This window comes from Hylobates moloch, unplaced genomic scaffold (assembly GCF_009828535.3).
Source record: "Hylobates moloch isolate HMO894 unplaced genomic scaffold, HMol_V3 SCAFFOLD_1, whole genome shotgun sequence".
Taxonomy (NCBI): Eukaryota; Metazoa; Chordata; class Mammalia; order Primates; family Hylobatidae; genus Hylobates; species Hylobates moloch.
In genome coordinates, this window is record NW_026652276.1 from 231,484,648 (window position 1) to 231,510,555 (window position 25,908).

Below are 25,908 nucleotides of genomic sequence, written 5' to 3' on the forward strand. Positions count from 1 at the left end.
ATTTTCTCAGCCCACAGCCCCTTTTGCAAGGCTGATACAAACCTTACATATAGATAGGGCAAAAGAGAGACAGGGCCATGGGTATGTGTAGGAATAGGCTCCTGGGCTCCAAATACCAGCAATAGTCACCTCCAGATTCCCTGTGGAAAACAAGCTGTTTTGGCTGGTTGAATACTGCTTTGAACGGGTTAGGAGGCTTCATAGGTAGAGCCAGAAAACCCCTGCAGGTCACGGCCTCGGTTTGAGCTGCTTCTCATCTGTGGCCTTCCTGCCCAGGTGCTCTCTTGCCTGCCACCACAGGGGGACACATGGCCACAGAAACTCTGCTCCAGCCCTGCCGGAATGACAATGGCTCCTGTGATCCTCAACCTCTGCCTGGCTTATCTACTAAAAAGATCTAACCGTGGCCAGGTGAGGTGGCTCATGCCTGTAATCCCAGCACTTTGGGAGGCCGGGGCAGGCGGATCACGAAGCCAGGAGATCAAGGCCATCTTGGCTAACATGGTGAAACCCCGTCTCTACTAAAAATACCAAAAAAAAAAAAAAAAATTAGCCGAATGTGGTGGCAGGTGCCTGTAGTCCCAGCTACTCAGGAGGCTGAGGCAGAAGAATGGCATGAGCCCAGGAGGTGGAGCTTGCAGTGAGCCGAGATCCCGCCACTGCACTCCAGATGGCGACAGAGCGAGACTCCATCTAAAAAAAAAAAAAAAAAAAAAAAAAAAGGTTCTAACCCCATAGGTTCCCTGTGAAGGCTGAATCTAAGGAGACTTAGCCTTGATCTAGACCAGGTTGGGAATGGAGCTAGTCTGGACTACATATTTTTAGCCTAATTCTCAAGCCCTGCTGAAATTAGCCAAAAAATAGAGAAGATCTGCCCTAGCTCTGTGCGTCCTAGCTGGAGAACTGTGGTACCATTGTTAATGACCAGTCACGGCTCCAGATTGCTTTGTTTGGTTGCCCAAACCAGCTGGGAGAAATGAGCTGCCAAGGAGAGCTGTCTTGGTCTCGCCATAAGAAGTGTCCAGCACATGTCAGGGTGATGAGACGTTGAAAAGTCTTCCATTCCAGGAATCAGGAATAGCCAGAAGCTTTCCCTCTAAGGAAAGTAAGGAGGCCAGGTATTTGAGCTTTACTTCCCTCCCCTTCCTGACATTAATACCTTCATTTCCTGAATTTCTTTGCCTCATTCACAGCCCATTTTTCTTCTCGATGGCTCTGCTCTCTACTGTATCTCCCCTCCCAAATCAACACAGGTCATATTTCTTCCCAGGAAGCCCAGTTACCATGATACCAACTTCCACTGGTTTCTGTGCCCTTTGCCTGCTGTCTGCAGGTGGATCTGTGAGCCCTGCTCCCTGTGTTCACTTTGTCCACTAATGCTGTTCCAATCCCCAAGCCTCTGCTATGTCTATCACACAAATTCATTCCTGTCCCATCCACTTAGCCATGGCCCCCCTCAACCAATCTTACTCTGTAACAGAAGAGGTAGGGGTATCCCAAGCTTCAAAAATGGTGCAACGGGGAGAAGAAGAGATGACAGTTAATGCTGTAAGAACAGAAAACTGGAAGTGGGTCTTTCCCCCTAGGCCCTTGCATCTGGAATATCAAAGGGTGGCAGAGACAGACTAAGCTGCCGTGTCTTCTGCATAGAAAACAATTTATTCATGAGCTCACGGGTGATATGAGTGCCCCAGCCATTAGTGACCTCCACCTAAGTTAGATGGCTTGGACATACCCCACCTAAATACAACAGGAAGTGAAGTGAATCTCTCCCAAAGTCTGCCAGCTCATCCAAGGGGGAGAAAACAGAGCTGGAGAAGCTTGCCTGTTTAATGGGAACCAGGAAGAGATGGCACGTTAGGAGCACGAGGTATAGAGGCAAGAGCGAGCGGTGAGCAGCCCTAGTGGAAAAGCGCGGGGGGTAGAGGTAGTTAACGTGGGGTGGGGGGGATGGGGGAGTGCTGAAGAATTTCTACAGAGGCCAGTGACGGTTGCATTTCATTTCTTTGTAAAGAGAGGCAAGACGGGGCCTGCCCCAAAGCAGTAAGACAGACGAACTCTGGCTGAGGATTGAGGAAACAACTTTCCCAATCCCTCTCAGGGGTGCAGACAGACGGACAGAGACAGATAGCTCCATATATACACATTTACACAAATAAATAAGGAGATGCGATCTACTTGGCTAGGTATCGCCTGATCCCTCCACCCATCAGAAGCTGTTCCAGGGCATTTGCCACAGAACCTTCAGGTCTTAGGCATCTTAGAACCCACCCCCTCCCCAGGAGTCCACCTCAGTCCCAACAGCTCCTCAGCAATTAGAACCCCAGCCCATTTAACCTTGAAGCCCCTACTCCTGAAGGTCTCTGGAACAGGCTCAGGGCCAAGTGCTCACATCTCAGGTTCTAGGAGGAGCACACCCAGGGCTAGGTTAATTGCCAACTAGCCTCCTCAAGGCAGAATCACAGTTGCAGCCCCTCTGGTCCACAGAACCCTGACAGTCTCAGAGCAGGCTCAGGTACAGATCCCTCGCCTTCCTAAGTTCTTGGGGCCCATTCAGGGCCGGGCCCCCTGCTCCATTTGTTGGTGCTGGCTCCGCACAGCAAACCTGTTGACATGCACAGGTATGGGGACAACAATCTTGGGGTTTCTTACGGGCTCCCCAGAACGGCTGCTCACATTGCCAGCTTTGATGCGCTTCCACTTGGCCCGTCGATTCTGAAACCAGATCTTGACCTGCACCTCACTGAGCTTGAGGGCGTGGGCGATCTGAGAGCGCTCTGTCAAGCTCAGGTATTTCTTGCAATGAAATTCCTTCTCCAATTCCAAAAGCTGCTCACTGGTAAATGCTGTGCGGCGCCGTCGGCTTTTCCCCCCAGGAGCTGTGACCCCTGCTGTCACTGGTGCCCCCTCCTCAGCTCCAGTCCCCAGGCTTCCCTTTAGCTTCTGTTTAGGTCCCAGAAGAGCCCCTGGGCCCCCTGCAGAACTGTCCAGGAAACCGTCGTCCTCGCTGTCACCGCCTGAGCCCTCTTCCTCCTGTTCGCTGCCTGCTGGGTCTCCTGCTGGTGCCTCCAGCTTCTCCTCATCTGAGCTGTACACCTTCCCCTCTGCTGTGAGGAGCAAGAAGCCAGTGGATGGGGAGGGAGAAGCAAGGAAAAGACAGTTTGGAGGAGGCCCATGGAACCATGGCCAGAAATGGGGGGTTGGGAGACAAGAGCAGGAAAAAAGAGAGCCATGGAGAGGAGATGCGGAGGGACAGGAGGCAGAAGGATGGCACGTCCAGGATATGGAAGGGGAAGAGGTTTAGGGAAGACAAAGAAATGGGAAGAAAGGTATTAACCAGCACAGATTTCACTATGGAAAAGTGTGTGAGGCAATAAGTGTGTGGACAATGACCCCTCAACTTCCCCACCACCCCCATCTCATTCTCACCCACCACCTCCCCAGCTTTCTCGGAACCTAGAGACCAACGGCCCAGCATCGCAGTGATATACTACCCCTCCAGAGCCAGGCCTCGCAGCCTCAGGTGCCAGAATGAAGCAGTATGGGACCTGGCTTGGGATCCTTCTGGAGCCACTGTGGGGAGGAGTGAAGCAATGCAGAAGAACTGACCTTGGCAGGACAGATGGGGAGAGGAGGGCTCAGCCTTTGCTCTTCTCCTAGGAGTCCTCATCTGGCCCAGCTGACAAGAGCTGTCTCATGGCCTCTGTTCTGTCTCCTCCTCTCCCTCTTCCCTAGATCTGCAGTCCCCGAACCTCATTTCCATGGCTCCCAGCAACGCAGTACCTTCAGTGTGGCCAGATTTTTTCTCCCAGTTACTTAGGCCTCCTGATCCCCTTTCAATCCTTACCCTTGACCTTAAAATGAAACCATCTCTTTCCCACCTTCCCCTTTCCCCAGCCAAGGATGCCTGAGCAGCACAAACAGCTGTTTTCTGCTCAAGTTCAGAATGCTGAGGCCCCTAAGCTTGACGTCAGCTGGGAGGACTGGAAGGAATATGGGAGGAGGAGGAGGAAGAGGGAAAAGTGCAACAGGGATAAATGAAGAGAAGAAAAGGGTAAAAAAGAAATTTTGATTCAGTAGAATACTGATGATTTGTAATCACAAGCATATAAACATTTTAATCCACACAATTCTAAAACTTAATTCAACCATTGGTTTTCATCTTTGTATCCAATGATGTTTATATCAGAACTGCAAATAATGCATTACACATGTTTTCAGTGAGTTTTACAAACTCCGTTTTCTACTCAAAGGACCAAAAAGCAGTGAAACAAGTCAAAAGACAATCAATAGGCAGGAGAACAAGAGAAAATGGATAATCTGTAAGCTGAATAGTCAGCTCCTTTCCAGAAGTGTCCACTGTGCAAAGGCAGGAGGCCTGCATATATAGGAATGCATCTCCCTGTATCGGCCACATATCAGATATGCCTAAGATAAGCAGACTCAGAGGTTGAGAATACAACTCCAAGTAAACTAAATTCAGGGCACGCGGAAAGGCTTTATTAGAGAAAGAGGGTGTGTGTGTTCACAGAGAGAACATCTCCTGGCAGTCAGAGCTTCCTGGTGGTTCTCCTTCAGCACACCCGGCCCCACCCCCTGCCAAGTTCCCTTCCCCCTCGCAGGTGCAGTCTACACCTGGTCTTTTTCCTCAACAGCCACATTGACGTTTTCTTTTCCTATCTTTCTTTCTTTTGAGACAGACTCTCACTCAGTCAGCAAGGCTGGAGTATAGTGCACAATCTTGGCCCACTACAGCCTTGACCTTCCAGGCTCAAGTGATCCTCCACCCTCAGCCTCCCAAGTAGCTGGGACCACAGGCACACACCACGCCTGGTTAATTCTGTTTATTTTTTTGTAGAGACAGGATCTCACTATGTTGCCCAGGCTGGTCTTGAACTTCTGGGTTCACACAATCCTCTAGCCCTGGCCTCCCAAAGTGCTAGGATTACAGGTGTGAGCCACTGTGCCCAGCTGACATTTTCCTTAGTGGCCAGAACTCTCAACCTTTTTCCACATCACCCATCTACATCCCAATCAACTTCATACCTCAAAGGTGTTTCATCCCTCTCCTTTTCTTTCTGGAGTGCCTCCTGTTTCTTCTAACCTTCTCAAAGTCCATGCGGCATGCCCCAGTTTGGGCTCCCCCAGTCTTCCCATGCCACTCCTGTATGTTGCTTTTCACCAGCCAATGGCTTTTGTTCTTCTTTACTAGTTTGCTCAGGCTTCACTGGTGCCCAGCGTCAAGACCCATCTGGTTAAGTACTGTATCCTGTCTGCAGCTAATTCGCCCCTTATAATATCTCCCATCAGCCTGTTCTTTCCCCTCTATCTCATCCCTAGCCAAATCTATGTTGTTTTCTCTAAGACTCACACCCTTGGTTTCCTCCTTCATTTCATTAAGGTCTCTTCTCCCATTATTTTCCACTTCCACAGAACTCAAATTCAACATGCCCCAAATTGAACTCCAATCAGATCATTCCCCCAAACCAGCTCTTTCTCATCTTTATCCACATCATCCCCATCTCAGTTAATGGCAACTGCATCCTCTGTGTGTTCAAACCTAACCTCGATGCCATCTTTTCACTCCTCTGTCTCACAACCCACATCCGGTCCATCTGCAAGCCCTGCTAGTGCTGCTGCCTTTAAAATACCCCCAGAGCCCAATCCTTTATCCCTATCTCCTGCTTCCAACTAGTCCACGTCACATTTATCTCTGACCTGGTTCACTGTCATCTTCTAACTGGTTTCCCAGCTTCTGTCCTCCGCACTCCACCTGGCCCATGATTCCTCTTTCTGTCTGGAATATACTATTCTTCACCTAGATCTTTGCACTAGCTTATTCCCTACCTCTTTCAGGTCTTTATCAATGACACCTTCCCTGGTCATCCTTTTAAAATTTAAACCCTCTGATACTCTCTATCTCCTTTCTCTGATTTGTTACTTTGGTCCATTTTACCAATTTTATTCATTTATTTTACTGGCTGTCTCTTCCTAATAGACTATAGCTTCATGAAGGTAGGTATTCTGAATATTTCTCATTCACTGCAATATCTTCAGTGTCTTGAAAATGACCTGCACAGAGTAGACACTCAATAAGCATCTGTTGACTAAATAAAAGAAACGATTTCCAAATGCTCATGCATGTGCTCCGTTTCCTTTCTTTCCCTCCCTGTCCGTTCCTTTCCTAAGCCCCTCCTACGATATTCTCCACAACCCCACCCCGCCCAGCTCCAGTGCATAAGACATCTCCCTATGAATGTTATCCTTCCCACTTTTCAGAATGCCCTCAGATCTCACATTAGCTGGAGAGGAATTTATATGCAGTAGGAATCTATAGGATCTTAAAAATCTATAGGATGTTTAAAGAAATTAAGGACAATCCTAATACCATTAGTAAATCCTCTACTTTAATTTTTTAAAACACAGTTTGTAGTAAATAATAAGAAAAAGAATAAGAAAAGCTTGTACAAACTCAGCCCAATATTACAATATGTTAAACAGTGCTAAAAAGGCAGAAACTAGACTTCGAGGCCTGAAGGATAAAATCAGTTAGTACAACTCCAAGCACCCAGGGGGTGTCCAATAAATCTTAATTGATGATGATTGAGATGAGGCTCCCAGGTTCCCGATCTGGCAGGGCCCTCCTGAGATCGTATCATCCATCCCTCTGTCTTCAGACAGATCCATAAAATCAAGCCCACATGAGCCGGCCACCCTCAGTGCTGCTTTTAAAGCCATACAAGGAGCACAGGTTCACAACCTCTCTTGGTTACTTGATCCCAGTGGGATGCTGAGCGGCAGGGGCAAGAGTTTCTCTCTGAGCCTTTATAATCATGACATTGAAGACTCTGATAAGCAACTCTTGAAACGAAATGGGGTGGGACAATAGAAGAAAGCAACGAGAGGAGAAAATACAGCTACATGCCTCAGAGGAGAGTCTGGGACAATGAGTAAGACCGACAAGGAGTGGGAGAGAGAAGGAAAGGCCAAGGCAGGTGGAAAGAAGACTGGGGAAGGAAAGAAGTGGGGTAGATAAATAGCAGAAAATTAAATGATGAGTCAGATAAAATAAAAGGGCTGAAAAGTCTAGAGAAGGGAGAGAGAAAATATGGGAAAAATCAGGGGAAAGAAAGCAAAAGGTACTTTTTAAGAAACACCTCATCTACCTTTCCCGCCAGAATACTGATACATTCGAAGGAAAGCAAAACGTTTTGGCCCTGCCATTTGCTCTCTGCTGCCCCAAGAGAAGGAGCACTGTAGATTGCAGTAGCCAAAGACACAGGCAGTGAAAGAGAATGAGCAAAACAGTAGTGCAATCCTTTACAATGTGGAAATTTCAAAACAGCTAACTATTTTCTCAGGAATTAGCTAAGAAATAAAAGTATTTCCTTTTATCCAATTTATAATGAATATTAATAGTAAAAAAATAAAAATTGCACATAAAAATTTGCTATTGACTAAAAATTGAAAGAAGCAAATCTTTTTTTTTTTTTTTTTTTCTGAGACAGGCGCTCACTCTGTCACCCAGACTGGAATGCAGTAGAGTAATCATAGCTCATCACAGCCTTGAACTCCTGGTCTCAAGTGATCCTCCTGCCTCAGCCTCCTGAGTAGCTGTGCCGCAGGCACACACCACCATGGCTGGCTAACTTTTTTATTTTTAATTTTTTTTTACTCTTTTTGCAGAGTTGGGGTCCTACTATGTTGCCCAGGCTGGTCTCAAACTTCTGGACTCAAGCAAACCTCCCACCTCGGCTTCCCAAAGTGCTGGGATTATAGGTGTGAGCCACCACACCTGGCAAGAAGCAAATCTTGATAAAATTTCTATTTGCAAAATTTGATTTAGAATAACTGGACTTGGTAGATACAATGTTCATAAAAGTAAATTTCTGGCTGGGCATGGTGGTTCATGCCTGTAATCCCAGCACTTTGGGAGGCTGAGGTGGGTGGATCACCTGAGGTCAGGAGCTCACCACCAGCCTGGCCAACATGGTGAAAGCCTGTCTCTACTAAAAATACAAAAATTAGCCGGGCGTGTTGGCGTGCGCCTGTGATTCCAGTTACTTATGAGGCTGAGGCTGAGGCAGGATTGCAGTGAGCAGAGATCACGCCACTGCACTCCAGCCTGGGCGACAGAGTCTCTGTCTCAAAAAAAAAAAAAAAAAGAAGAGAAAAAAAAAGTAAATTTCCAATTGCAGACAGTATAATTGGTTGGTATGAACAAAAAACAATAAATAAATAAGAATTAAAAATGTTACATGGAAAATTTCAAGTTGTTGGTTTGCATGAAAAAAATTTCCTATGGAAAATAACGAAATAATGATTCTGATGAGAATACTTCAGCAAAATGAAAATTTTAAAATTGTAAACTATTTTGTTGTGCTAGGTAGGTAGGCCAAACAGACAGAAAGGTTCTGTCCTTTATGTATGAGAATGATATTATTGGTAATAAGAAGAGTATATTGAGTTTCCAGCTTGTTCCCTATGGTTGAGTCTAGTCTGTGAAAAACAATTTGGCCTCTGGCCAGGGGAAGTGATGGTAGGACAGACTGGTCATTAGGAAACAGAGTTCATGTGAATTCTCCTGGTGGATGTTATTATCCTAAGAACTAGAAATCACAAGGTTTGAACCTTGACTACTTGTAGAGTTCATGTCAAGGGCATTAATCTCATTCCAGAGAGCAGCACTCATGTTCCAGGAGACGTGCTTGCATGGGGCCTTCCTTCCAAGAGGAAGGGGAGCAGCTCCAGAGTCAGAAAGAAGGCCCATCTCGGTAATGGGTCAGTTCAGACTAGGGAAGAAATCAAGGGCCAAAGAATCCACGGTAGGTGTTCTCCAGCAGAAAGAACGCAGTGCCCTAGCCTCACTCCATCTAGGCAGGGAGGCCTGTGCTAGAGGCACCAAGGAGGAGGAAAAGCCAGAGGGAGTGGAGGACAACTTTATGCTCCCAGCTACAGGAACTCATCTAGCCCCTGTGCTGTCCCTCATTCAGCCCATTACTGCAGCTCCTGCTGTTATGGCCGTAGGAAATCAATTATCTTTATTATTCATAGAAGAGAAGCCCCTCAGTTCTGACTTATCTTCTCTCTACTTCAAAAACAACTATCCTAACACTTGCCCCAACCACTCTTAGGAAAGGTTAGGTTCTCTCCTGGCCGGCCCTTCTTAGGACAATGAATCTCTTCCTGATTTTCGCAGGCCAACTACTCATCTCCCTGAATCCAGTTCCAGTTTGGGTGGGGTCAAAAGATGGGAAGAAACACAGGTCATTCCTCAAAAAAGAGACATATTTGCCATCACTCCCACTTCTAAACCCTCATTTCATCATGCCCAATACAGAATTATTTCTCTGTTCTTTTAAAAAACAGTACTTTCTCCTATTGTTTAAAACAACCAGCTCACTCTCAGTTTATTTTTCACTCATTCTCATGAATTTCATGCTTCCGTTATGCTCCTACTCCTGCCTATACTTTTAGGTATAATTGGAAACATTCATTTTCATTTTCTCTCTCTCTCTCTGCACTCTTCCTATGACTCTTTAGCATTCTTTACTCCAAGTCAACAAAATTTTCTTTACACCACTGTCATCCAGAACCCCTCCCAGCTTCATGACAAGTTCAGGGCAATTTCCCACCATTTTAAGCTCAGACCTCCTTTCAGGGCATACTAACATTGCCATTTCCAAGAGCACCCTTGTATGATCTTTAACTTTTCAAAACATTTTCCAAATTTACTATCTTATCTTCAAGCATTTGACTGACGTAGAGCAGATCTATTATTAGTAGTAATAGGAGAGGTAGTAACCTTATTTTCTGGTGAAAAAATGGAGTTTCAGACAGATTAAATGATTTCCTAAGTCACACAGAAAGGGACAAAGTGTCAGGTCTAGAATCAGAGAGGGACAGGGTGTCAGGTCTCCTAAGCTGCAGTTAATGCTGTTTTCATTCTTTCCAGTAAACTATTTTCTCCTCCTCTCCCACTTGTAAAAGCCCTCTCCCAAGATGTCTCATTAGATAAATAATCTTCTTATCAAATCCAAGTTTAGATCTCACCCCTTTTGGTCCGACTCAGTGGCTCACACCTGTAATCCTAGCACTTTGGGAAGCCAAGGCAGGCAGATCACTTGAGGCCAGGAGTTGGAGACCAGCCTGGCCAACATGGTGAAACCCTGTCTCTACTAAAAATATAAAATTAGCTGGGCACATTGGCTCACACCTGTAATCGCAACTACTCGGGAGGCTGAGGTGGGAGAATCACTTGAACCTGGGAGCGGAGGTTGCCATAAGCTGAGATCACACCACTGCACTCCAGCCTGGGCGACAGAGTGAGACCCTGTCTCAAAAACAAAACAAAACAAAAAAGAGAGAGAGAGAAAGAAAAAGATCTCATCCCTTTCACTTACTACCACAGAGTCCTAGCCTAATCATTAATATCTTCCCTTAACATTCTCAGAGAAGATTCTTAAAATTGTCATCAGAGAGGTTCACTCACCAAACTTCACCTGTCCTTTAACAAGCTACTTTTCCTGTCATTCCTGAGACAAAATTTCCACCAAATCTTTCTCCCGTTCTTTCGTCCTTAATGGTTTATATGATGTAATCTTACCAGTCAGTGCTTCTTTTATTTAAAAATGTATTTTTGGCTGGGTACAGTGGCTCATGCCTATAATCCTAGCACTTTGGGAGGCTGAGGCGGGTGGATCACTTGAGGTCAGGAGTTCGAGACCAGCCTTGCCAACATGGTAAAACCCTGTTTCTACTAAAACTACAAAAATTAGCCAGGCATGGCGGTGCGCGCCTGTAATCCCAGCTACTCAGGAGGCTGAGGCAGGAGAATCGCTTGAACCCAGGAGGCAGAGGTTGCAGTGAGCAGAGATCGCAGCACTGCACTCCAGCCTGGGCAGAGTGAGACTCTGTCTCAAAAAAAAAAGTGTATTTTCTAACTTTGAAAATAATAACGCCTGTAATCCCAGCACTTTGGGAGGCTGAGGTGGGCAGATCACGAGGTCAGGAATTTAAGACCAGCCTGGCCAACAGAGTGAAACCCTGTCTCTACTAAAAATACAAAAATTAGCTGGGCATGGTGGCACATGCCTGTAGTCCCAGCTACTCGGGAGGCTGAGGCAGGAGAATTGCTTGAACCCGGGAGGCGGAGGTTGCGGTGAGCCAAGATTGCGCCACTGCACTCCAGCCTGGGCAACAGAGCGAGACTCCGTCTCAAAAACAAACAAACAAACAAAAACACCCAATGTTCTCTAGCTTCTAGTTTACAACTCTCTCCCTCATTCCTCATAGAGCTCTTTCTCGTATAGGTATCAGAGCAAACAGAAAGCCTCACTGAGGGATGGAAATTTTTGTACTATCTTCATCTCTCTCTGCCTTCCTCGTTACAGAACTCTCTTCAGACCTTCACTGCCAGGATCTCTTTATCACTATTTAGCTAGCCAGTGGGGAAACAAAGGATTTCCTTTCAGTATTTCTTCCTAATACTGAAAGGGAGCTGAAGGCCCATTCTTTTCCTTCTTTCTGGTTGAGGCAGACATCTGTTTTGGGTTGTTTTTGTCTGCCCAGCATACCTTCCCCCTTTTGCTCAGTAGCAGTATCCGCTTCCTTCAGGTACTGCTTCCCCGCTACACTACCCACTACTTGGTGGGACTGTCAACAGCATTTCTCTACCTTCCTGACTAAAGGTGGGCATGTAACTTGGTTCTGACCAATTGCAACATGCTATCTCCCTGGAGCCATGACTCAAGCTAGTGAATCAGTCATCCCAGGGTTTTATATACACTAGAATCCACTCAGGTCCTAACCTGGGATTATAAAAATTTAGAACTGCATGTGCTTGTGCCTTCTCTTACCTCTAGCTAAATGAAGAAAGCTGTCTTAAGGAGAGAATGAGGTGAAGACAGAGAGAGGAGCCAGGCTGGGAGCGAAAAAGAAAGACCTCACAACACTACTTGCATTTCTGAATCCACTCCGGTATTTTGCAGTTACAGGAAGCAATAAATCCCCGTTTTAGCTGAGAGCTGAGCCACTATCACTACCAACCCGAAGAGTTCTGACTAAATACAATGCTGTAACCAGAAGAGACAATGGTCACATGACTCCAGGGAAAGTAAGCCTCTCCACCTCACTTCCACAACTCTCCCATCCACGCTAATGTTTCCACATTACCTAAAATTATTCATAGTAATACCACATAAGATTCCACCAGTTTGAAATTCATTTGAACTTTTAAAAATCTCAGTCCACCTGAGTGTGAATTAGTTTAATCCAGTGGCTTTGATTTTAACATCAAATTGAAATGAAACATATGAGAGAATAGAAATTTTTTGATAAAGAAACAAGAAGTTTATTTATTTATTTATTTATTTATTTATTTATTTATTTATTTATTTATTTATTTTTTAATGGAGAGAAAGGGAGAACAGGCCCTAGTGAGGCACAGTAAAGGGGTTTTCAGCAGCCTTGGGATTTACAGAGGACACCAAAATGTGAGACAGGGAAACCGAAAAGAGGGAGAAAGAGCCAAAGACACATGTGAAATCCACCCCTATTAGATTCAGTACAATGTTCTTTCCTGGCAGTCCCCGAATAATCAGTTCTCAGAACACAGAACTACTCTATCATCACTCCCAGAAATACTTGTCCTTTTCAATACATAGAGTGTCACCTATCCTACACCATTCCTAGTAACAAGATCTTTCCCAACTTAATTCCCAGGAAAGCTCCTCATGTATTTCCAAGGCAAGGACAATAAGGATAAATTCTTGAGCACCTATTACTTTCAGGATGCTGCACAAATATCTGTGCATTTAATCCTTAACCCTGTGAGGTAAATATTACTGTCCTTATTTTGCTGGTGAGGAAACAGACTGTAGAGGTGAGTACTTCCTATAGATCACAAAGAAAGTGCACCACTAACATCTGTACCCAGCTTTCCTGACCAAAGCCCATGCTTGCTCCTTTGCACTATACCTCATCTCTTTAACATTTAATGTAAAAAAAGAGTCTGATTTTTTTTTTTTTTTGAGACAGGGTCTCACTCCGTTACCCAGGCTGGAGTGTAGTCACATGATCTTGGCTCAGTGCAGCCTCTACCTCCCAGGCTCAAGGGATCCTCTTACCTCAGCCTCCTGTGTGGCTGGGACCACAGGTGTGCGCCACCACTGATAGCTAATTTTCTGTATTTTTTGTAGAGGTGGGATTTTGCCATGTTGCCCAGGCTGGTCTCGAACTCCTAGACTCAAGTGATTGGCCCGCCTCAGCCTCCAAAAGTGCTGGGATTACAGCCATGAGCCACTGTACCCAGGCAGAGACTGAATTTTTGTTGTTGTTTTTTGAGACAAGGTCTTGCTCTGTTGTGCAGGCTGGAGTGCAGTGGTGCAATCACATCTCACTGCAGCCTCAAGCCTCAACCTCTCAGGCTCCAGCAGTCCTCCTACCTCAGCCTCCTGAGTAGCTGGGACTAGAGATACACACCACCATACCTGGCAAATTTCTTTTGGTAGAGACAAGGTCTCACTATGTTATACCAGGCTGATCTCAAACTCTTGGACTCAAGTGATCCACCTCGGCCTCCAAAAGAGCTGAGATTACAGGTATGAGCCACCATACTGGGACGAGACTGAATTCTAATGTCAGCCTATCATAAATATTGTCCCAGATACAGAAACAATATAGAAGGCCAGGAACCAATTTTACAATACAACTTCTCTTCTTTTCCACTGCTTCCTTCCTCACCAGTTAAAGTTGGTCCCAACTGATCCCCAATCTATTTGGCCTATACAAATTCTACCGTCTTCATCAAATGTTTCTCTCATTTAATGTGACAGCTATACACACCTGAGTCATAGCTCAGGTACACCCTCCCCAATCCCAGAAGACAAGCCTTTTCCACCCTAAAGACCAGCCCTGATCTCACCTCAAGATGCATGCATCTTACCTTGCTACCTCCTCCTCCTCCATGACTACAACACCACTGAAAAGTATAGAGCTTCCCCAGGCCCTTTGCTCAGGATGCCTTTCTTTTTTAAAAGAAACAATTCATTAATAAAGATATCCTTATAGGTAAAAACAGAATTGTAGAGCTGGAAGGAATCTTAGAGATCACCTAATTCAAGCCCCTAATTTTACTGATGAGGAAGCTAAGACACTTCCTTTGCTTAGGCTAATCAGTTTATGTACTTGTAGTGTCCACACATAATTCATAGAATAGTTATTAATTGCAGCACAAAGCACTTCTTGCCTTTACACTCAGGGTAATTACATCTCCTTCCCTCAATGGAGACACCTCTGCATTACTTCTCTTCCCACTGTCCCCACTACAGAGTTCTGTTTTCTCCATTACTTCTATTATAATATCATCTTCTCCATAATTCAGTCAAGACATCTGCCTCCCATTACCCCCAGTCAGAAGTATTTTCCTGTTCCTCCCAGTCCTCATATTTTGAACAGTGCCTTTTGCTTATAACCCTCATCTGAGTTCCTATAGCCCCTCTACTTCTAATACAGATTCTTTTCAGCACATAAGGATCATTGCTTTCCCCTCTATAATGGCCAGTGAAGACACTGCTTGCGACGCCTGTCTCTTTCTACCACACCTTAATTCAACTTGTGTGGGCCACTCCTCTATTGCACCAAATGCAAGCATCTCTTCTCCCTATCACCCTTTCTCTCAATTAGTCCTAGCACATCAGCATTTCGTCCACAGTACTCTAAGATGATAACTTTCTCCCAACAAGATCAGACTTCCAATAAAAATTTCCCACCTCTTTTTTACTACTCCTAATCCAGGCCTTTTGTCGGTTATAAGCACTACCTTGCATAGAGAGCTCTGTCCTTTTCACAGGTTCAGACACAAAGTTTCTTTCCTACCCCAGCACAGGGCATTTCCCCATTCCCTCCTTCTTCCCACCAAATTCTTTCCTTCTCATCATTCCTGTTTAAATCTCTCTCTTTTTTGTACATCTACTCAATTACTTCTCTCCTTTCTATTTCCTAATTCCAAATCAGTTTCTTTTCCCATTACTTTTCTTTTCCTATTACTTCCCAGGCAGAATTCTTGCTTCCTATTGTAACATTTCTCTCAATGCAAAGCACTTTGCTCACAATGCATGTTCTTCCTTCTTTCCGATTAAAATATTTCCCCCATTATTCCAAATATTACCTCTCTGCATTATTCCCAGTACAGTCTACTCATGCCTGCCACTCTAGGTATAAGAATCCTCCTCCTAATAATCTATTATATATATATCTCCATATTTACATGTGCCACCTTAGAGACTCTTTCTCTCTGCCAACCCCTGAAGGGTTACTTTCACTATGGCACAGGGCATCTCAGCCTCTGACTCTAATCCTAATAAAATTTTCCTGTTGTCACTCCTGAGCTCTATCTCCGATCCAGGGGGTTCTTCACCCTTTTGTGCCCTTAAGTCCTTTGTCAATCTAGTAAAGCCTATGAACACTTTCTAGAATAATGCTTTTAGATGTACAACATAAAATACATAGTATTACATTTGAAGTCAAGTATATTAAAATATAGTTTAAAACAGAACTTGTGATATCATCATGTTTCTTTATTCATTAAACAAGGTCCCTCCAAAGACTATAAATGTATATCAAACTATCTGTGATTTCTTTCGGTGACAAAAACATCATGCACTGCTGAAACAACTATGATTTTTGGCCTACATTCATAGTTGAAGTGATAAAAAATAAAGGTATAAATTTTCTCCCACCCATAGCTAACAGATCCCCTGATGAAAGGTCTGTGGAGTCCAGGTTGAGAGCTCTACTTTAAACACTGAGGCCTAGAGAATTGAAAGGAACATTAAACATCATCTGAACCAAAACTTTTGGCCCAGCTGAAGAAACCAAAGCCTAGAGAAGTCACATGACTTTGAATCTCCCACTGTGTCTCAAATATACTAAGTCTGTAATAGACACACAATAAATGTTCCCTGAATTGAACTAAGTGACTTGTCAAAATTATACAACTAATGAGTGACAAAAGTGAGAATTGAACCCATGTGTCACAACTCCTAAACAAATGTTCCATCAATCACATTAAGTTAATGCAGTATTTGCCTTTCTATAAATGTCAATGTAGCAATCACTCTGACTGTATGCTCAAAAGTTCTAGGAAAACATACTCTGGATCTCCATCACTTGTTTCTAACAAAAATCTCCCTCTTGTTTCTAACAACATAATTCTGTAATTCCACGTCATATTATCATTTTCTGTTTTCCTCTCATAAGTAAATATCGTATCTTGACAATCATAATGGATACCTATTCAGAAATTAATTAATGGTCATCCAAATGTTCCCTAGCTACAATCAGGTGCTCTGCTTACAGTAATCAGCACTTGACTACTAGGCTCCTAGGAAGTCTCCCTGGTCTCCTTGCATGATTTCAATTATTATTGCCAATCTGTATTCAGAAATTAGCAAATCTTTTTATGCTTAGTTTAAAAAAACAATGTTTACTACAACACCATGTCTCAAGTTTGTCCCATCATATTCCCATATCTTCTATATAACCTTAAACTACAAATGTTTTCTTCACCATGCCCAATACTGGTATTAATTTTCATGTCAATCTCTCACTACATTTTTGTCATCCATCTAACAAATATATATGGAATAGCTACCATTCCTCACTTCCTAAGCTTTTGCATTCAGGCAATCCAATCTTCTTTTTCCCCTGAGTGAATAATTGCTCTAGAAACCCCCAACTCAAAGTTTTCTTCTGCCTTTTTTTTTTTTTTTTTTTTTTTTTTTTGAGATGGAGTTTTGCTCTTGTTGCCCACTGGGCTGGAGTACAATGGCACAATCTCGGCTCACTGCAACATCTGCCTCCTGGGTTCAAGTGATTCTCCTGCCTCAGCCTCCTGAGTAGCTGGGACCACAGGTATGCGCCACCAAGCCCAGCTAATTTTGTATTTTTAGTAGAGATGGGGTTTCTCCATGTTGGTCAGGCTGGTCTCAAACTCCCAACCTCAGGTGATCTGCCCGTCTCGGCCTCCCAAATTGCTGGGATTACAGGTATGAGCCACCACACCTGGCTTTCTGCATTTCTTCACATTCACAGTTCTTTTCATCATTTCCCCAGTACATAGCATCCTTTTCACCCATTGTTGCTGTGATGCATATCTGCACCACATCTTGCACACAGCAAGTTAGCTTTGATTACTCTCAGCCAAAGCTCACACAAACCGTCAGACACACGAGATCATCTCTGCCTATCCCACCTAAGACAGAATTCTGTTCTCTCCTGTCATTTAGAGCTTCCTGCTCTCTTCTCTCCATTATTCGTAATACACCGAGGACCCATTATCCAATTCAAAGCTCCTTTTCTTCCATCACTTTCACATAACTCTGTTCTTAAAACTCTCTAGCTCCATCATGTTGAATACGGTCACCACTGTTCACCTGTGGCTACTGACCAACTGAAACATGGCTAGTCCAAATGGAGATGTGCTGGAAGTGTAAAATAACACTGGAGTTTGAAGACTTAATATTAAAAGAGGATATAAAATTATCTCATTAAAATGTTAATATTGATTAATGTTGAAATAATATTTTGGACATCTTGAGTTAAATAAAATTAAAATTAATTTTACCTATTTTTATCTTTTTAATGTGGCTAATAAAAAATTTTTAATGACATATATGGCTTGCATATATCTCTACTAGCCAGCACTACTTTGGGCTCTTCTATTGAGTCATACTTTAATCTTTCCTAACAGTTCGGAATTATCTCCTCTTTATTACTCTTACTAAAAGACATTCTCTCAATTTTCCCCACAGCTTCCCACATTCCAAACTTGTGATTCTTTTCAATCTACCATTTTCAATAACTTTCTACCCAATTACTTCTATATATCATATTTCTTTTCATCTGCTAATATAGCTTCTACTCCTGCAATCAAATCATAACAAAGTTCCTTTTATACTTCGTCAGTTCTAGTACAGAATGGTACCTGTCTTAACTCTCAACAAATTTTAAAAAATAGTCCCTGTAGGCCGGGCGCGGTGGCTCACGCTTGTAATCCCAGCACTTTGGGAGGCCGAGGCGGGCGGATCACGAGGTCAGGAGATCGAGACCACGGTGAAACCCCGTCTCTACTAAAAATACAAAAAAAATTAGCCGGGCGTGGTGGCGGGCGCCTGTAGTCCCAGCTACTCGGAGAGGCTGAGGCAGGAGAATGGCGTGAACCCGGGAGGCGGAGCTTGCAGTGAGCCGAGATCACGCCACTGCACTCCAGCCTGGGCAACAGAGCAAGACTCCGTCTCAAAAAAAAAAAAAAAAAAAATAGTCCCTGTAATTCCCAAAGAAAATCACTAATCATTCTCCAAATTGGCCTATCTACACTATGATTTTATTTAAACGGGCTAGTAGTTGTAAAACACTAAACAAATGTAAATTAATAATAATTTCAGACTCATGTCACTCATTCACACAAGGAAAACAATTTCTCCTCTGTCATTTTAAAGATTGCATTATTTCTCCAAATTCTTCTAATGTTGAGGTTTCAATCCCATTATTCACAGCAGAGAGCTCTGTCATTTCACTCCAAATACTTTAATACAATTCCCAAAACAGAGTATTTGTTTTCCAACCATTTTTAGCCTGGGTCATGTGTCATCAGTCCCCAAATTGAGTTTATGTCTCTCATTTCTGGAATTGCATTTTCTTTTCTCAATGATTTCAGAAAAAACTCAAGATTGGGAAGGTGGATATGAATGGCTTGGCCAGGAAGAGTTGGAAGCGTGTTTACTCAGAGTGACAGAAGCAGCAGTCACAGATAGGAGCTCTCATTCCTCATGCTCTTTGAATGTTTCTTCTGAAGTCCCTCCTCCTTACTACTGTGTCCCAGCCTCCCCACTATAAACCTTTTACATGTATCTCCTCCCAGCATGAGTAATTACCTTTATTCCAGCACTTTTTCAAAATTCTTCCTCTGTAAGTTCTCCTATCATTCTTGGCAAAAAAAAAAAAAAAAAACTCCTTGCCTTTACTCCAAGAACAACACAAATTTCCCTCTTTTTTTTTTTTTTTTTTTTTTTTTGCTTTCAACATTTTCCTCAGACGATGAAGCTCTGTCATTTTATATGAATTCCAGTTTCCCATCACTCTCGGTATTAAAAACCCTTTAAAGAAAATTACTCCTGGTGTTGAAACTTTTCCTTATTCCCCTAGTATTTTTATTTAGTTCTCCCCAAATTCTCTCATGACAGAACTCTTACACACACACACACACTCACACTTGTGGTCCAGTAATACAGTTCACTTTTCATTTAGCCCAGTTCAGAGTCCCTTTTCCAGCAGAGAACCCTCTCCTTCTTCATGTTCTCTTTGTATATTCCCAGTATACAACTCATCCCCTCCTCCTTTCCTCTATTCTTGTTTCATCAATATTTCTCTTCTGTTTTTTCCCTGCTTATTCCTCTCTTTCTCAATGTCTGTTTTTATAGCCAATATACTATATGATCCAGAAAAGAGCCCCCATTATACATATAGGCCAAAATAAGAACTGAGCAGACCTGAAAGGGTGGGACAAATTGCTTGTTGTCCCACAGTTTGGGCATATGTCCCTATGTCCCCGCTACCAAGGGATCCCCCTTCCATCGTCTCTCTTCAGCTCATCTCTTTCTATATATGTCTGGTTACACCTTCAAGTCCTATCTCCTCCAAAGCCATCTCTTTGATGGCCTGCCTTGCTTTTTTTTCTGCCTTAGGACCATCCTATTCTGACAATCATACTAATCTTTTTTTTCTTAAGATCATCCTGCTGGCTTCCAGGCTCCCGCCCTGGGCCCTTTTATCTTGTGGTCGTTTTCTCCCACCTTCCAGTTGCTGCTCTATCTTTTCCTTATAATCCCCCTTAGAAGATGCTATTCTGACTTCAGTTACTGGGTCTTCCTGATCCAACCAGGTACAAAAAAGAAAACAACAGCTGAATCCCCAAAAGCAAAATGCCAGGGCGAAAGGAGAAAAGAATAGGAAGACAGGCCCTATGGCAGCCTTTGGGGTCTGAAAGAGTGATTAACCCTTTGGACAATGTCAGAAAGGGCCCCAAAACTGATAATGAAGAATCACCTCTGCTGGCAAAGGACAAAAGGACTCTTGCATTCCCTTCCTGTCTCTGTTCAAGTCAGCTCCCAGGCCTACTGGGGTCATTTCCACCTCTAAGCTGGATGCAATGAATGGTTGAGCAGAAGCGGTTCCATCCTGATACTAACGATGTTGAAGCATCAGAGTCCCCACACTTGCAAGTGGTCCCTATTTTTCTTAAATAGGGCCCAGCAAATTGTATAAGCTTTGGAACTCAGAACACCTGAATCTGTCTAGCCAGAAGAAAGCTTTTCTGGCTTCTAGGAGTTAAGGACCAATAGAGAGGTCAGGAGGGCTCTAATTGAATTGACTCTAAACAAGGTTCAGTTTAATACACCCTGCCTCTATGGAGAGGGCACCATTCATCGAGGGTCCAGGGCCCTTGAATTATCTGTCAGCTGAATCTTAGCTGGGTTCTGCACCCTAGATCTTTGGGCCACACCCAACTCAGCCCAGCCTTTAGCCTCTCTCTTGGTCTCCTGGTCAGCAGTTGTCCAGCGTGTGCTAGGCCTCCTGTAGCTAATGTTCTCTTTGGTCCCCTCCAGCGTGTGCTAGGCCTCCTGTAGCTAATGTTCTCTTTGGTCCCCTACTCAGTTCTTCAAGGCTTAGCTCTGAATCTGCCAATTCAGAAGTCACGGCTTTAAGACCCCCTCCCCCCCCATACACACTTTTTGCCCCTTCATCCACAGAGCCTATTCCTATCCTTTGAGCCTTTAGGGTCAATATGATCTCCTTAGAAGCCAGAACGTGCCCTCCATTGCTGAACTGACAGCTGCTCCAACATACCCCCATCTTGGTGCCCCTGGAATTCCCATCCTTGTAGCTTGTCTACCCCTGGCAGAGGAGGAAAAAAATGAAGGAATTCTGAAAAGGAGACAGGGCCAAGGCTTGGTGGCTAGGATGCTGAGGGAAAGGCACTAATGTGAAGGGAGCACTGGAAAGTCTTCGGTTAGCCTTCAGGACTATGGGGACAGAGCAGGGCGGGGGTTCTGGAATCTAAAGAGGCTGTATTTGGAACTGAATTGGAGTCAGAACCTGCGCGCGATCTAAAGGTCTGGGACTTCAAGGCTCCAGGCAGGTGTCGAGGTTCCGAGCAGGTTCCTGTCTGGAATTTCCAGGTGAACCGGCCTCCCGCCCGCCCTGGTCGGCCGTAGCACTTACCCGGCAGACTTGGAAAAGTCTCTGAGAAGTGCGGAGGCGGAGGTGGTGGGGGCTCTGCCACTTTCTCCCGGGCCGGCAGCAGCTCATCAGCTTCCAGCCCACCCTCTGGGCGTCGACCGCCTGGCTCGGGGTTGTTTCGGGCGGCAGCGGCAGCGGCGGCGGCGGCGAGCTCCTGGGGCCCGTAGAAAGCGTCGGGCGGCTCCGCGAAGCTGGGCAGCGCGGTGGTCAGCGCCACCATCGAGGGCACAGCCTGACCCAGCCCCGCGCAGAAGGTGTTGGTAAGGCGGCCGGCGAAGGAGGCTAGCGGGGCAAGGGGCGGGAGACCAGCGGGCAGCGGCGCGGGAGCCAGCGCCTGCGGTAGCACGAGCGGCCGGTAGGGCATGAACATGGGGTAGCCGGTGTACAGCAAGTGGCCGGAGCGCGGCGGCGGCGGCCCGATTAGGGAGTCGATGGAGAAGGCAGTGCCCGGGCCCCCGCCGCCGCCCCCGCCGTTGCCCCCAGGGGCGCCACAGCCTCCGGCCCGCTGCATCTTGCTCGGAGCTGCGGACGCCCCGGGGCGCTCCCCTCCGGGCGCCTCCGTGTGCCCCGCGGCTCGGGCGCCCCGCGCGGACACGTAGGGCTCGCTCCCTGGCTCCGGGGCCGAGGTGGCGGCGGGGCGCGGGCTCGGCGCAGTGTGGCTCCGGCGCCGCGCTCCCTCTCTCTCATAAGGAGGGAGGGGGCGGGCGAGCGGGCGGGCTGGGGGTGTCGCCCTCCGGACTCATCCATCTTCCTCAAATTACGCTTCACTTCCTCCCTCCGCCCGCTGCCGCCGCGCCCGGCTCCGGCTCCCTCCGCAGAGCCCGTTCCCAGCGGCCCGGCCGGCCGGCCAGGGACCCCCACCGCCCCTCGCGGTCCAACCAACTATTATTAATGGAGATTGATGAGGCCGGACACGCCGCTTTGTGAAAGTTTGCTGCCGACGAGAAGGCGGCGGCAGCTGCTGGGCCGGTCCCCTTCCCTCCACCCAGTCCACCCCCAACTCAGCCCACCTGGCCCGGGCTCGGCCCGGCTCGGAGGGCAAGCGGGAGGTGGCCCAGGCTCCGACGGGGCGGCGGGGCCGAGCGTGGATGAGACACCGGGCGGCAGGCGGAGAGGGCGCACCAGCAGGGACAGGCAGCGGAGCTGGACCTCAGCACCCCTCTGCTCCGGGGCACCGCCCTCCTTCGGACCCCAGGTCATTCCCCGGCGTGCCTCCCAGCTCCGACACCCCTCCCCCACCCGTGGAGCCGACGTTGTGGCGGTCCCCAGAGCAAGCTCCGGCGCGACGGGCGGGACAGCACGGCCACCGCACCCTCCAGCGAGAGCGCGGGGCTGAGGGAGGCGAGGCGGGGCCGACAGGGGGCGCGCTGCGCCCGCCCGGTTCTGCGGCTTAGGGCCACTCTTATGGGGCCCCTTTCGTCCTATCTGCCCCATTCGCACTCTGGCCTCTGGTCTCTATTCTCTTGGCATTGGCTCTTCACCTTCTTCCTCATTCCCTCCTCCGTCTCCAACTTTCCCTAGTCCCTTTCTCTTGCCTCTGTGGGTAATTTCCTTGAGTGCCCACACTATGCCAAGTACTTACCATTCCTCTGACCTTTCCCCTCCATCTTTCTCCCATCCTTTACATTCTTTTTCTTCCTCCCACTCCTCTTCCTTTTCCCGTCCTCATTTCTATTCCTATTCCTCTGATTATTTCTTTCCCATCTCTCATTCCTTATCCCAGTCCCTCTTACTCGAGTTTTCTCATTTCTCTCCTTTATCTGTATCTCGTCTGTCTGTCTATCTCTTGTCTCCCTCCCTTGCTCTCTCTCCCTCTCTTCTGCTATTAATTTTCCCTGATTGGCTCCCCAGCTCCAGCGCCGCTGATGAGCCCTATTCATTCCTGGGCCTGACACTCTCGACCTGCCCTAGCTGATTGCTGGGGGCTGGCCCCAGGAGCGCTGATGAGCCCCAAGGGTCAGCAGCGCTAATTATCCGCTAATTGCAGATGACTCTCACCTCCCCCCTTCTGAGACACAGAAATGGTGGCACCTTTTACCGTCCTCCTCCTCCTCCTCCCAATTCCCAGCAGTAGAGTTGTCAATCTAGAGGCAAAAGTCACAGACACTTTGGCTTGATAGCCACCTCAGGTCAGTGGGCAAGAAAGAGACAAGACAGGCAAGTCAACAGAAGAGTGACCCAAGCTTCAGGACATAGGGCAAGCCTGGCCAGCTACAGTGAGTGTCATCTGGCCACAAGGAAATTGTTATTCAGGTGAGGCCAGGTAGAGCCAAGCTAGTTAATAACAGCAAAGCCAGGCAAGTTTAGGAAGATGCAGTCTAGGTAGGGGAAGTGATTTGGCTCCAGCGAGGACGAAAACCTACACAAGTTCCAGGATTGCCCGGCCAAGACAGAGCAGGGCAGGAGGGAACTCTGGGTCTCAGTGACATTTGTCCCAAATCAGGAGTGTTGTGTTAGCCTAGTGAACACTGTTAATGTCAGGCTGATGTATTTAAATCAGTACCTTGAAAGACACTGTCACCAGGGTGGACTGAGGAAGGGGGCAGGACTCAAGAAGGGAGTTTTTGGTTATGCCTTAACTGACAACTCATCAGAGAGGTGAACAGAGAAGAGTGTCATTTCCATGCAGTCTTGATCTACCTTGGGCTCCACATTAAACCAGTGAAATTTCTAAGAAACGAATCTGGTGGTAAGATGTCACAATAGAGAAAGAAGAGGTGTCTTAGCTTAACTCCAACTCACTACTAAAGAACTTATCTAAAGATACTCTTCAGAACACCCCTTTGCTAAATTAACAAAGCACTTTACCATACCAACATGGAAGACGAAGCTTCAAAAGTATATTGTATTTTTAAAGTGAGAGGGCTTACCGGTGTTGGATACATAACAGAGGCTTATTAACTTGACAAATTATTGAGGCAACTTTGGGCTACAAAACTGAAATTAAACCTGTATGAGCAGTTACAGGATCAGCCAAATAAGGCATGAAGGAAGAACCATTTTTAAAAGTAATTGCATTCATTTATTGCATATGTAATAAAATCACATAGTACCAAATTCCAAAAGCTCGAAAGGATATATATTGAAACATCTGTCTTCCACCAGTCCCTTCAATAAAAGGCCACTTTAAGAAGCCTGTCACATTCTGGTATGTCAAGGACTCAAGGTTAAAAGACCCTCTGATTTTATTAGCCAAGCACGGTGGCACACAGTTGTAGCTCCAGCTACTTGGGAGGCAGAGGCAGGAGGATTGCTTGAGTCCAAGAGTTGGAGGTTAGAGTGAGTTATAATCACACCACTGTACTCCAGATTGGGTGAGAGAGGGAGACCTTGTCTCTAAAAAATGTTTTAAAGACCCTCTGGGCTGGGCATGGTGGTTCATGCCTGTAATCCCAGCACTTTGGGAGGCCGAGGTGGGTGAATCACCTGAGGTCAGGAGTTCAAGATTAGCCTGACCAACATAGTGAAACCCCATCTCTACTAAAAATACAAAATTAGCTGGGCATAGTGGCACATGCCTGTAATCCCAGCTTCTTGGGAGGCTGAGGCAGGAGAATCGCTTGAACCTGGGAGGTGGAGGTTGCAGTGAGCCGAGATCACACCACTGCACTCCAGCGTGGGCAACAAGAGGAAAACTCCATCTCAAAAAATAAATAAATAAAATAACCCTCTGATCTTGAAGATATATGTCACCTAGTTCATGCCAAGAGCTTATTGCTTAGAACTATACTCAGTAAAGTGGATTCTCTACTCAAGCTGGCACAGGAAGTACCTGCTTTTTTTTTTTTTTTGAGATGGAGTCCCGCTTTGTTGCCCAGGCTGGAGTGCAGTGGCATGATCTTGGCTCACTGTAACCTCCGCCTTCCAGATTCAAGTGATTCTCTTGCCTCAGCCTCCCAAGTAGCTCTGATTACAGGCGCCCGCCACCATGCCCGGCTAATTTTTGTGTTTTTAGTAGAGACAGGGTTTCACCATGTTGGCCAGGCTGGTCTCGAACTCCTGATCTCATGATCTGCCTGCCTCGGCCTCCCAAAGTGCTGGGATTATAGGCGTGAGCCACTGCACCTGGCCAGGAAGTACGTACTTAAAACTTAGTGCCAACAAATCCCAGTGGGCCACCAATTCTGAACAGAGGCAAGTGAGACCTTAAGTACTTCTGCTGACCTGGTGTGGTTTGTGTTTGTCAGATACTGTATTTCATAACCCATTTATATCCTCTATCTGTTCCCTTGCCGTGCTAGAGATACGAAGTGTGACTTCTGTGAAGTCCTTGACATTCAGTAACATTGGCATACATAGTGGTAACTGGAGCAACCCATTTCCTTTCCCTGCCCTTTCATAGAACATAGAACTGAGGCCACATGGTAAATGGAAAGAAGCATTGGCTAAAGGAAAAAGACCTGGAGTCAAATTCCTTTTCTGACCCCTCACTGGGCCCTGTGACCTTGACCCCTCTTTGACATCTCCATCTGTGAGGGAGAGTGATTAATATCTACTCTGGCGGGGTATAGTGGTTTATGTCTATAATCCTGACACTTTGGGAGGCCCAGGTGGGAGAACCACTTGATACCAGGAGTTCAAGACCAGCCTGGGCAACATAGTGAGACC

General features: G+C 46.1%; 1 protein-coding gene across 1 annotated transcript; it reads right to left on the bottom strand.

The window, feature by feature from the left end:
* Positions 1-1,980: 1,980 nt before the first annotated feature.
* On the bottom strand, positions 1,981-21,957 carry GBX1 (gastrulation brain homeobox 1). Its single transcript, XM_032762233.2, has 2 exons — positions 21,283-21,957; positions 1,981-3,107 (listed from the first exon to the last, which is right to left on the bottom strand). The coding sequence occupies exons 1-2, from the start codon at positions 21,809-21,811 to the stop codon at positions 2,554-2,556; spliced, it is 1,083 nt and encodes a 360-aa protein (XP_032618124.1). The 5' UTR covers positions 21,812-21,957; the 3' UTR covers positions 1,981-2,553.
* Positions 21,958-25,908: the final 3,951 nt, after the last annotated feature.

Excerpts from the sequence above, each read along its gene's own strand:
- GBX1 (XM_032762233.2), bottom strand. The coding sequence starts at position 21,811 with ATGCAGCGGGCCGGAGGCTGTGGCGCCCCTGGGGGCAACGGCGGGGGC. Across the intron at positions 3,108-21,282 it reads GACTTTTCCAAGTCTGCCGG|CAGAGGGGAAGGTGTACAGC; the intron begins GTAAGTGCTACG and ends TGCTCCTCACAG.